The sequence below is a fragment of the Coloeus monedula genome, assembly GCF_965178545.1.
Source record: "Coloeus monedula genome assembly, chromosome: 8".
Classification (NCBI taxonomy): domain Eukaryota; kingdom Metazoa; phylum Chordata; class Aves; order Passeriformes; family Corvidae; genus Coloeus; species Coloeus monedula.
Window position 1 is genome coordinate 31,092,196 of NC_138788.1, and position 12,994 is coordinate 31,105,189.

The window sequence follows — 12,994 nt, forward strand, 5'->3', positions numbered from 1 at the left end:
GATATTTGAGCTGAACTTCATTTTTCTTTTGACACCTACAAGGATCCTTGGAGAAGCAGAGCATCTGCAAGAGATTGTAAATCTTGCAGTGCCAACGTCATCCAGGACTGGGCCTTAGTGCAGAGAAAGGCACTAAACCAGTTTGCAAGATGTATAAAACTGTTCTTGAGTGACTTCATTGGAACATAAGAGGAAAGTGCCTGCAGAAAGTTGCCAGCTATATTGACTCTAAGAAAGTGTTACATTACAGTCCTCAAAGTGTCCCTAGACAGGAGCTTAGGAAGCAAACTGTTAGTCACAATGACAGGATGTACTGAAGAGAGCTCCTTGCTTTTAACCCCTTCTGAACTTCTCATAGCTTTTGGTTTCTTTCAGACAATGAGTTTGCATTTCCACGTGAAATTAGGTTATGGTTTCATCCTGCTGCCAAGCTGTCAGATGCTGACTTTGGAAGCAAGTAGCATTTAGTATTCCTCAGATGCTTTTTTTGAGCACATTAATGTTAGTAGCCCTTTTTTAGTATTTGTAACTGTGTACAGGAATGTACATTCTGAAACCCACTTCCTCCCAGCTGCCTACAGGCTATATTCAGACATGGAGAACTAAATTAATGAGGCTTTTCTCAGGTCTCTGATGATTATGCTGAAATATATGTTAATAGAGCTACCTGAATAATTTGGAAAGTGTAGCCCTTTCAGGATTCTCTTTGTCTGTTATCAAATAATTTGTGCTGGGCCAGACCAAATTGAGGTCATCTGCTGAACTTCTGTTACTCTGTCATGGATCATTCTTGTATTCTCTTCTGGAGTAGTTTGTTAACAAGCACAGGGCAGAATCACCCTTCAGTGGAGGCTTTCTGAGGTTGTGGCACAGTTGGCACCTTTTGGTTGGGTAACTTTATTTTCCTTCCTTTGTGGCAGGAAAATCAGTCAATAGTCACCAGTGTTCAGAAGCACACTAGATCTTAGCAAACTCATCTGTAAATATTTACTTTGATAACACACCACACAAGTCTTGTTTGGTAATGGCTTAATGCATCATTTTTCACATGGGGATTTTTTTTTTCTCCTGAGACAGAAGTTGACTATATCATGAGTGACTTCCTCAGAGGCCACATGTAACCTCTCAGTCAGGGGAATATGGGATCAGAGCCAAAACTGAACTCAGGTGTCTCATTCAATGCCCTGGCCAGAAATGTAGTTCATGGGGTGAAGATTAGAAGGAGAACTCCAAGGGGCACTTGTGCTTGGGTCTTAAATACTGAATTCTAGCCTGAAGCAACCTGGGGTTCACAGGAAGGCTGGCAGGATTACTGTCATGGAGCTGGGTCATGCTGACTATCTACTATGTAGTTTTGTTGTGATATGTTGCTAAATAGAAACAAGATTGAAATAACTGTGTAAGAAACCCTTCAGAAGATTCAGACTTACTGTACAATTGATTTTGTTGTTTGCAGCCCATATTCTGATGTAAATTGATCTCTCTCAGCATCTCTGACTGAGTTTTGTGCCTTGTGCTTTGCAACCTTGCTGTTAATAACACATCTTGGGACAGCTGCTTGGGCCTAGGGACAGCATCTGCTCTTGAGGTTGCAAATTGTGCTTTGCAGAAGTGAGGAACCACAGGACCATCTCCCAGAGCTGCTGTGAAAAGAAATCTTGTCTTTTTTACTTACAGCATGGAGTACATCTGGTTTTTAAGGTTTGCAAGTAAACGTCTGTTTCAAAATACAGCGAAGGCTCAATAAATTGGGTTGGTTTATGTTCCAGAATGCTGTTGATTTAGCAGGGATGACACTGATTAAATGTAACTTACGAGAAACAGGGCTAGTCAAACCCTAGACAGTAGAAATGCACTGGAGTTGCATTGTGATTACAGATCTTATGTTTGCACTCTCTAAACAAATTAGGGATGAATGTTATCTCTGTTGAATAGAGCTTCGGAGGACCAGTGCAATCAGCTACTTAGGTTATAGCCTTCCAATGAAAGTGGGACAGATGTGTATGTGTACTCTTAAAAGAAAGTACATTGCCTAAACCAGCTGTCTTTTTTCACAGAATTTCATTAGTAAAATTGCCTTACTTAATATATAACTTTACCCCAGAGTACATTTGCAGGTTAGTTGCTTGACAGGGAAATTTGATGTGCTGTTTAAGATACAGTGGTTTTGTTCTCTAATAATCTGCACCAGTGGTTTTGTTCTCTAATAATCTGCTGTATTTTCCTCTGCAGTTAGGCTCTCTTAGAGAGAAGTTTCCAGGGTTAGATGAGCATTTTATTCTTTTTGGTGCTTGTTAAAAAAATAAGAATATTCCAAATGTTGTAGTTTTTATATAGCTTCCAAGAAAGATGAATTTGCAGTCTCAAGAGAGGGAAATTGCAAGAGAAAACGTTTGGGAGGATTTCTGCCCTTCTGAAAGTATGCAGATTGTCCTGATCACCTTGGACAGTTTGTTCTGCTCCTTTTGTGATAATTCACATTCCTGACTACAATCTGTTTTTATCTCTTTTCTTTGGTGTTTTTCACCCCATCTAAATTCAGAAGAGAGGGAACTCTAACTTGTATCTGTTTGCAGAATGTGATTGATGCCATTAGTGCCTTGGGAATAATCAATACTAACATACTGACTGTTTTCTTTCCACAGACCAGGTAACAAAAAAAGATCTTGAAAATGTGCTGCAAAAGTTCACAGGGGACATCATGCAAGTTCCTCCACTGTAAGTTCCATGATATTCAGGCACTCGGGACAGTTGTGTTCAGCTGTCAGGGCTTGCCAACAGAAGTCAATTCTCTCAGAAGTATTAAGACACATTTTGACAAGAGGATAGAGGCCAGGCAGTCAGGAGTTTAACATTTGCAACATTTGCAGGTTATGCTTGTTTGAAGATCAGCACAAATGGTGATCTGGAGTCTGTGGGTGTTTTGGGTAAATGTAAAGTAGCAGAAGTCTTAAACAGCTTTGCAGGGCTTGTCTTCTATCCTGTCTTCCAATCTTACTGACTTCTCTGTGGAAGTGCCTTAAATGACTTTGAATTAGTTTTCTGAAAACTTAGAGTATGAATGAGTGATTAGTGACTGAGCTTCTGTAGCTTAGCAAATTTCTTATGGTCAGGTGAGCCATAGTAGCTGGCAGCGCGCATGACTTAGCTTGTGGCAGATGGCTTTTATGGTGATTTGAGCTAACCTGCTTTCCTTTGCATTTGCCATGTGTCACTTATCGTGGTTCCACTGTGAGCCCTGTAAGGTCAGTAATGCCCCACGTGTTCTGCTTCATGTGACCTGTTTCCAATACTATTGTGAGCAAGATTTTTTGATTTTTCTATGGTCATCTTTCTGTCATGACCAAAGTTGGAGCTTTGGATAAAGTTCCATGTAATCAGTGAAATCAGTTTCTTTGCTTCTGTAGTGGTTCCCTAAACATCCTAGAACTTGGCAGCTGCTGTTCAGGAAAGACCCTGGTGTGAGACAAGGAAAGGTGCAATGTAGAATTACAGGGGTTGTCTGAGTGGCTCCCAGTGCTCAGCTCAACATAGCACTGAAATAGACGATGCCCTGCAGATTTCTGAGACACAGGATGTTAGAGGCAGCTGCAAGTGTTGTAACCCTTATAGAAACCCTTTTGTTTCATAAACTGCAAAGTGAGTGATGCAATGCTTTTAAATCTGTACAGCAAGAGAGGAATACTGGACCATCTCTTGTTTTCTGCTTTATGTAGCTACTGGTAAATGGGATGATTCTGTGTCCAAGAGATTTCAGCAGAATTTGCTGTGTTTTTGTGTTTTTTTGTGAGTACTTGGATAGGAGTAAAATGGTGTGCTACTCTAGTACAATATTACCAGGATCTGGAGAATGGGAAGCCTGCTGTATTACAACCGTATGACACACATTTTCATGCTCTGTCTTATCAGCTATTCTGCTTTGAAGAAGGGTGGAGAAAGGCTTTCAACTCTGATGAAGAGAGGGGAAGCAGTGGAAGCAAAGCCGGCTCGGCCAGTAAGGGTGTACAGCCTTTCTCTCCAGCAGTTCCAGCCACCACTGTTCACGCTGGGTAAAGGTCAAAGATTATTACGCAGAGTGATGCTCCCAGCTTGTTAATGTTTATTTACACTCAGAATGGGACTAAGAGAGTGAAGGGGGTTTCATTTCGCTCAGCTACTTATTTGGTGTGAGCCCATGTGCACAGACTTTCACTGTGCGTTAAAAGCACCGTATTTTGGTTTTAAGTTAAGCTGATTATATCTGATCTCTCAGTGAGGGAAAATCCTGAGAGACTGGTCAGGGGATTATTTACATCTGTCCATGATTTTGCAACCTCCAGCTCATTCCTCTCTCAGGTCTGCTTACTTCACTGCCATTCTTTTACACAGATGCCCAGACCTGCTGGCATCTCTTCCAGGATGAGATTCAGTTACTGTCAGACCCCTTTCTTGTTAAGGTGGCAGGATCTTACCTTTCCTTCTGTCTTCCTTCCTACTGCCAAGAAACTTGGGTAGTGCATTAAGAGGCATATTAATAAATAAACCAGAAAGATTGTTGTAAATGTTTAATGCTACTGTAAGGTTGAGATGATGCCTCATATTGATCTGTCTGCCCAGTTGATCCCCAGTCCTGTGACAGACCAGGTGTTTTATGGTGAAGAGGTATGAGTGACAGAACTCAGTGCTGTGTGACTTCAGCCCTTACATTATAGTTGGGTGACAAGTAGCTGATCACTGGCAGAGGGGGAAGGGAAGGGCTGAGAGAACAGGGAAAGTTAAAGGTGAATTTTAAAATTTTAATGGAGCTGCCTGTCTGCAGTGTCTGAAAAGCACTGATAGTCAGTTTAGGGTATACTTGAAATAACTTGCTTTCATCATTAGAAGTATGAATCAACCTGAAATACTTAAAATGAATAGGACTGAAGCATTTCTTAAGATACCATACCAGGTACTTATATTCTGGTGAGTTAGTACAGTTGCCATTTTATTTGCTTTCCCTCCTATCTAGCTTAGCAGTCTCACCCTCACATATGTTACAGGATGAATAATTGATGTTGCATCCTATAAATATTTTATCACTGGGTTGTTTGCTTAGCACATTTTTACATTTATGTGGGGGCATGGCTTCTATGTAAAGTAGATTTCACGTGGCACTGGCAATTTACCATGTCACTTTTAACATTCCAGATGTTGAATGTGGTGGTGGCTTTTATGTCAGGAGCCTGGTCAATGACATTGGCAAAGGTAGGCATGAAAAAAAACCAATGACAATCTAAGGAATGAGTGTGTGTTTATGGAAAAATTTTGTCATTCTGTATATCTCAAGTTACTTAGACCTGTGTGTTATTTTGCAGAATTGTCGTGCTATCGCTTGTTTTTATATACACTCAGGTAATTTCCTTAGGGGCATGGGGGAATGATGGCTAAATAATTGCCAGAGGACCTTGGGGGCCAGGTGATAAAAATGGAGCAAGCAATAGCACTGAGCAAGATAATGCAAGGCGAGGGGGGGACTTTTTTCCCCCCCTCTTTCATGTGTTAAAGATAATTCAGATTAAGGATGAGGAGAAGAAAGATACTGTCTTTTTAAACATTATTCATCACATTTTGAAAACAGATTGCACAGAACATTACCATGCACATAATAAACCCTATCTGCTGGAAAGACTTTCACGCTGGTGATGATTTTTCTAGTGTTTTCTTTCTCCTTTGCCTGAACTGTGAATAGTTTTGCTTTCCCACAGGGTTATTTGTCTTTTGCTCTGTATCTATCAAACTGCATGATGGAGAATAGATAATCCATTTCAAACTTTTTTTTTTATTGGTACATCTGCAGGAAGGCAAGTAATGTGGGATAACCCCACGAATTTCAATGTTGTTATTTGTGCTTAGGCAAGTCGAAGTTTCTGTTACCTTCTGAGCATACTGCCTTAGTTTAGCCCTTTAATGACAAACCAAGATAAAGTCTGTCCATGGTTGGCTTATTTTCAAAAATTGAAAATGAAATCTTCCTGCATCAGAAAGGGTGGGAGAGAATATTTTAGTGTACCTGTGTGCTTACAACTCAGCTCTAGTTGCTGTTATGTTTTGTAGCTTCTTGATATGTAGTTATGTCCTGCTGGTATTTATTTAACATAGGAGAGCATTTGTATGTATTTTTTATTTTTCCTTATCTTAGTTTCTATTATCCTGATAGGCAGCACAGGATAAAAATGTTAAAAATTCCTCTTGAAGTCAAGAAGTGCTAAGGCCTCAAAATGTGTGGAAAAATAGTTCACGGTCACTTGAGAATGCAGAGTGTTCTGCTTAAATCTTATGACATTATTTCCTCACTTTTCATTCTGATCTAAATCTGGGAAAATTCATGACAGCTTTCTGTCACATTCTGAACTCTTTACTGCACTGGACAGCTATTGAAATCAAAAGACTTCCTTGGGTCAAATTTAAGAAGATACAAACGAGTGATAAATCTTCATGACCTTCCTTGTCAAACAAAGCAGAATCATGTAGAAGGCTACATATAAAAATACATTTTAAGTGAGCTGGAAGTGGAATGTGAAGTTTTTCCATGTACTTTGTCCAATGCCTCTTTCCTCCTTTGCTGCAGAGCTCTCTACCTGTGCCACAGTGCAGGAGCTGACCCGCACCAAGCAGGGGCCATTCACGCTGGAGGAGCACGCCCTGCACGAAGACAAATGGACAATTGATGAAATTGCCCGGTCCTTGGAGCACTGCACAGCCCTGCTCCCGGGAGGGCCATCTCGGAAAAAATTGAAGACAGAGCATCCTGGTGAAACTGCTGTAATCTGTGAGGATAAGTGATAAGTTGGGTCGAGGAAAAAGACTGAATGATTGAGATGTTTGAAGATTGGGTTGGGATTGTCTCGCCTCCTGTGTAAATCTACAAGTCTGTACTGGGAAGGTGACAAGCTGCAGCGCAAGAGAAATCGTTCTTTTGTTTTCTGGGCTTAGAATGTGCACTGAAAATATCCAGTGGTAGCTGTTTCCTGATTGTTTATTTTCCTTTTTGCGCACTGCAACTGATGCCAAATTTTTATAAACTTTTAAAGAACTTTCAGGGTGCAGGATGGCTGCTGTTGTGAATTCATCAATTAAAAAGATTATATACAATAACATCTGATGAATGTGCTCCAAAAAAATTTTCCTTTTCTTTGCAGCTGGTAATCAAATCCTGAAATACCACGGTGACAAGTCTGTTGTGGCGTGAAAGACGCAAGACTGTGGTGTAGCAATTTGAAGTCCATTTCAGGACGTATCCATTCTACTGTAGTTTTTCCTATGTGGATTGTTCTTCCAGTCAAATGTTCCTAGAATGCGGTATATGCAGGTGCTTATATTTTAAGTTAAGTCTGAAATATCAGCCTAAGAGAAGAGTTTTAAGTATAAACAATCCCTGAAGATGACTGGTTTGTGTCTGCACCTTACAGAAAGGTGTTACATGAAGTGGTGGTTCCAAACTTACTTTCAGTCTAAGAAATTAAATAAATATCCTGAAGTTTCTCATTGCAGGATACCTTTCCAGACATCTATAGGACTTATTTTTGTTTTCTGTACAATAAGCAACTGAAGTCTATGCAAGATGAATGAAGGTTTTGTTTAGAGGGAGGATAGACCTTGTTTTATTGTTCAGTAAACAGTTTTCTTCCTTTATATATTCTTATAAAGAACTTAAAATGTTGAAAATAGCACAAGCAAATTGAAGTGTTAAAACACTACAGCAGCAGCATATTTAAAGTACAATATGGATGAAGTAATGGACACAAGAAATTTTGATTTCAGGGATGGGAGAAAAGCTTTTGTCAGTGAGGTAACAGTGGGAGATTTTTGTTTCTTTTTGGGGTAGGTTTTCTGGTACTTTGGGTAGAAATGGAGAAGAAAGAGATTATTTCCTAAAGAAATCAAAAAGAGCAGAAAATTTCTTTTTCCAGTATACTGATCTTGAATGATCAAAGACTTCATTTGAAACACAGTTCTCTTATTGTCCGAATCTGTATTTTCCCAAGAACCTAATTTATGTTATCCCAGTGGTTTTCTAGATTAAGTTCTCATTTTATTTATCTTCCTGATTTTTTAAAAATAGCACATGAGATATAATTCTGTTAGTCTGCTTCATTAATCTTCAGGGATTTGTTTCTTTAAAAATCAGTGCAATTGAGAAATCTCTCTATTAATAGGGTACATTTGGATACAGTGTTGGAAGTGTCTAACACATTCTTAATCTCATCTGTTTGTTTAATGCTCACCAAGCCTTTCCTGCTATTCCATTTAAGAGCCCCTGATATTTTTAATTTCAAAAGGAGAATTCTATTTTCATCAGCTTTTTGGTTAGCTTGCAACTGGTCTGTTGTAATTATTGCTAACAGATCTGTGATCGTGAGAAGACAGGATCTGTTCCATAGTCTAGTCACTGGAGAGGAATGAAATGGCAATTAAAAACCAGCATCTTGTGGACATCAACAAGTTCTGGTTTAGGCTGCAAGTCCTTATGCATATGGAAAGCATAGGGAGAGATGGAATGCAGTTGTTCACGTTCAGGAATCTGCACAGAACCATTCAGATTGGAAAAGAGCTTTAAGACCATTAGGCCTGACCATTACCCCAGCAGTGCCAAGTCCACCCCTTCACCAGCTTTAGCTAGGGCTTTTTTCCTGGAATTCCTCTCACCTTCCCCAGTGCATCAGAAATGAAGGTAGAATTTCTTTATCTCAAATTAATGACAAACTTCTCCTGTAGTTCTCTTCTATTGAACTACAGAAGGTATTTCCCATAGCACTGGGTAGCAGGTGTGTTTGGCTGGAGCTGTGAGTGGCTGGACAAACCCATGGCAGGCAGCAGGAAGTGTTCTTGGAAAACACAGTGTGAAGAGTGCAATAAAGCCATGAATACTTTATGCAATAAGCACTGATGAGTGTCACCCCCGTTCCATTCCTAAATACTCGAGCTATCTTCTCAAACATTCCAACTCCTCTGGCTACTTCCCAGTGATTTTCCTGTGTGCTGGACTTCACTTGTATGCTTTCTCCTAAGTTCCCCCTTGCTTTAATGGCTCTCTGAGCCTGTAGTTCCAGTGAATAGTAACTGGGAAGGCACTGAAAACTTCAGGAATAACTCACTTAGATATGTTTTAATAAGTGTTTAACCCACTATCTTGAAACTATGCAGATTTGGAGGGAAGTGTTGTGTTCCCATGGGAACCTAGGGAAATACTCATTCTAACTTCCTTATTCTTACTAGCATGCTCATCCCAGAGATGCCAGACTTCAGAATTGGGCTATATCCACAGCATAATGTGTTTTTGTTAGAAGAAAATATCTTGGTTACTGACAGTCACGATATCTCAACATTCAAGAGGGAAAGTGTGCATACAATATTTATGAGACTACTAGAAGAGTTAGTACTGAGATCCCAGCTGAAGCAAATGGTATTTAATAGGAATTTTATGGTACTCTGGCCAGAAAATGTGCGTGTCTCTGATTTACCATTTAAAATACATCTGTGACACAGATCAAAAGATTTGTCTCATTTTAATGAGCGTTGTTCATGGTGAAAGTCCTGATGCAAAAGCGTGTCCTGCTTCTTGAGCTGAGTATTGTCTGTCCTCAATGAGGTCTTGCTGTCTTTAGTCCATGGAAGTGTGGTACCATAGCCTGCCTGAGTGCTCCAGTGCTGCTGCTGCTTCAGTGAGTTTGACAAGGGCTGCAGAATTTGTCTCCCTTTAATGTCTCTGCCTGCCTGCCTGTCTGTCTTTCTTCCTTATTTAAATGGTAGTTTTCACTTCATAATATACTTCTGCTGCCAGCAGAATAAAACTGGGAGCAACTCCCCCAATTTTGGGATATCTTATTTTTTTATTTAAATAGATGGTGAATTTGCTGCTCTGGGCATGAATGGCTCTCTGAGTCTAATGAGTAGGGTCATGCTGTTTGCTTGGCAGAGTCAAGGAGTGAGTTTGCAATGGTGTTAATTTTATTAAAAAGGCCTTTTAAATAAAACTTTAGGATGCAAAGTGAGAGCATGTGTGTGTGAGGGTGTAACTGCAATATACAGCCAGAGGGAAATCACAGAGACACTGAATGGATTCAGCAGCCTGGGCAAAATTATTGTCTCTATTAAAAAGCAGTCATTGTTTCTAATAGCCATGGTTGAATTCTCTTCTTTGTGAGACCTGATTAAGTAAATCACCAATAGTTAAAGGCATGTGAGGCAAGCAGGTTTATTATGTGAATGCTTATGTCTGCTTGGGGTGAGGAGATGCTGCATCTCTTACTGTCTCTGCCATCAGCTGCTAAGATCATATAGGTGTAAACAGGCAAAGCAAGAAGTTGGTAATTGGGAGTGGGTGGCTGCTGTGCTCAAGAAGAAAAGGACTATATTGCAAGAAAAAAGTCCCATATTTTTTTCCAGTTCTCTTTTTGGGGAATTGTTGGAGACAATGCCGTGGTTCACAGAAAGTCTTAGCATGGCTGCCTGAGAAGCACCTTATGTTTTTGTAATGGGTGTGAATGTCTGGGGCTTTAGTCCTTGTCCCTCCTCACCTCTAGCTCAAAGAAGTGGGATAAATCAAAGCTGCAGCCTCTCCCCAACTTTTCTGTGTCACATTGCTCCGTGTGTTGTGGATGCTGGAGCCTGTGCTCAAACTCTGGGCTCTAAGGGGGATTGTGTGGCTAGCCCCAGAAGTTAGCAGGAACAGAATGAGGAGGACAAAAAATGAGGCAATAGAAATTGAAATATAAACACAAAATAGCTGCCGTCTTACCAGACATACTCATTTTAGGTTACAGCTCTCTGTCTGGCCTTTCCGCTCTGCATCCCATTCCCTTATCTCCTGTCTGAGACAGTTCATCCTAAGACTTTCCTTATCCTGTCTTTTGAATTCCTTTCTGGGTACATGTGAGCCTTGGGGCAGTGTGGAGCAAAGAGGTTGTGTGGTTTCTGGGGGACAGGGAAGCTGTTAACAAAGCAGAACTGAAAAGGATGAGGTGAGTCTGGTCCCTTACCCTGACCCTTTTGTAAGAAAGATGTGGTTCTGAATGCTTTAGTGCCATTTCCCTGGGACATGGGATTATTTTAGATATTTCAGAATTAAGTACTTCAAAGTCAAATCTCTAGCATGAGTATGTGCATTAGAAACAAAATGCATCATTTCACAGATGTCACACTACTTTTAGTGGCTTCAGAACATGATTTTACAGCTTAAAAGGAGGGGGGTAGAAAAGGAATGGCAAAAGGTAAATGCATATTTCAGTTCTTATATTTTTAAAGTAGATAAACTCAGTTTTAGTAATTATGTAAGAAAAGACATCAAGTGTTCTAATGGAGCAAAGAGAAGGAACACAATTTTTACTGCCTTTCCTGTTTCTTTTAGCACATAGAACAATTAGCTTAAATATGCCATTTCAAAGCTTAAGAAGCTTTTATGTGGAAATGCTTGAGAAATTGTTACTGTGTGCTGATGTGAAAAAAGGCATTTATTTTCATTTCAGCAGTTGAAAAGATAGTTTCCTGTGATGCCCTTCAAAAGGCAGTGTTTAGTTTATATGGAATTGCAGTAAATCCTTAGCATAACTTAGTGGTGTGTTCATAATATATCATTTCCCACAGCTGGCTGTCCTAGGGATCACAAAATTGTTTCAAGTTCTGCAGGTACATAGTAGGCATTCCCAGTGGAAATGGAACATTGCATACAAATGCTAAATGTGTTTAGAAAACAGGAGTAATTCTCAGTGATCTTTGCTATGCGGATTACTCTTTTGGTGAAATATGCAGGTGGTGTTAAACCTCGCTGCTGCTTTTCTGTGTGGTTTGTGTACAGTTTTTTACTCTATAGTCTTAATTTGACAAAGGGCACTGGCAGACTCTTGATTTCTTGTCCAGGTGATTAATTTCACCCAGCAGCTGCATACACAGAGACATTCCTGGCTTTAACCTCTTCATTTACCAGTTATGATTCCCAAGGATGGCAAAGTGCCAGCAGAAAGAAGCATGTGTTCACCTCATCTGTCCCAGTCATAGGCTGATGTGTGACGTGTTGCTGGTGCAAATAAACCAGAATGTTGGGAGAAGACCCTGTGTCTCATTCTCTTGTCCTGATAACCTCCAGCAAATGATCGAGGGAGCGACAGGGGACAACAATTTTCCAGTAATCCTCCCTCCAAGTAAGAATCAGTGGGAAATGGCAGTGAGGTCTGTGGGAACAGAGCTAACTTAAAGTGTGTGATTATTTATGACCTCAGAGAGAGGACTCCTGTCCTGTTTTATTAAATTATGTAAGTTATTACTCACTGAATTAAGGTCCTGCGTGTTTCATTTTCACCTATCATGTTTTTCTTTTTTTTTTTCCATTTTAGTAATGCGAACCGATGGTTTGAAAAATTGTATTGCTTCTTACAGGAGAAAAAAGAAACTAAAATAAGTATTAATGGTGTGGCACAACACTTAGAGTTGTTCCATGTCTAATGAATATGTAGCAGTTCTATTTTCTACTTAAACACACAAAAGTTGTCAGAGTAGAATTGGTTTTATTTTTTAAAAAAATGTGTTTATCTAGGAAATTAATTTCTCTAGGGAGTGCTATTAAAGGCTGTGCAGAGTGGAACAACCTATTTGAGTGTGTTGGTGATCTGTTTCTGGAGTTAGGAACATTTTTATTGAATTGTGTTCCATATCCCTGCACCAGTTTTGTCTGTTTTTCTTTGCTGTACCATAGATGTTAATTACTGGAAAGAGCACAGTCATACAATCCAAGCTGCTGTTCAGCCACTCCTTTCCGTCAGTGCAAATAGGGAATGTACATCCCTGCTTTGCTCCCCTGCCTTAACAAATCCAAGTTGGTCCTTCAGGATTTTATAGAATCGACCCAGAAATAAGCCATCTTGCCACAGAGAAGGCAATGATTAGGACTTAAGGAAATGAAATTGTCTGGAAGCAGAGCACGTTTCATGGGTGCAGAGACAGAAGACAGCAGGATTGCCTATCCCGTGGATCTGCATTTTGA

General features: G+C 40.0%; 1 protein-coding gene across 7 annotated transcripts in view; it reads left to right on the plus strand.

Annotated features, from left to right (window-relative positions):
• Positions 1 to 12,994, plus strand: part of TRUB1 (TruB pseudouridine synthase family member 1) — a gene marked incomplete at its 5' end in the record, with an annotated part of 87,446 nt that overhangs the window by 49,758 nt on the left and 24,694 nt on the right. For 2 of the 7 annotated variants that reach the window (XM_082286243.1, XM_082286245.1), the window contains 4 exons: positions 2,646 to 2,718; positions 3,910 to 4,055; positions 5,167 to 5,223; positions 6,587 to 6,787. In XM_082286243.1, coding sequence (XP_082142369.1) covers positions 2,646 to 2,718; positions 3,910 to 4,055; positions 5,167 to 5,223; positions 6,587 to 6,787 — 477 coding nt within the window. Of the gene's footprint in view, positions 1 to 2,645; positions 2,719 to 3,909; positions 4,056 to 5,166; positions 5,224 to 6,586; positions 7,063 to 12,994 lie in introns of those variants that run through there. The other 5 variants (XM_082286246.1, XM_082286248.1, XM_082286247.1 and 2 more) reach the window with 3 other exon arrangements.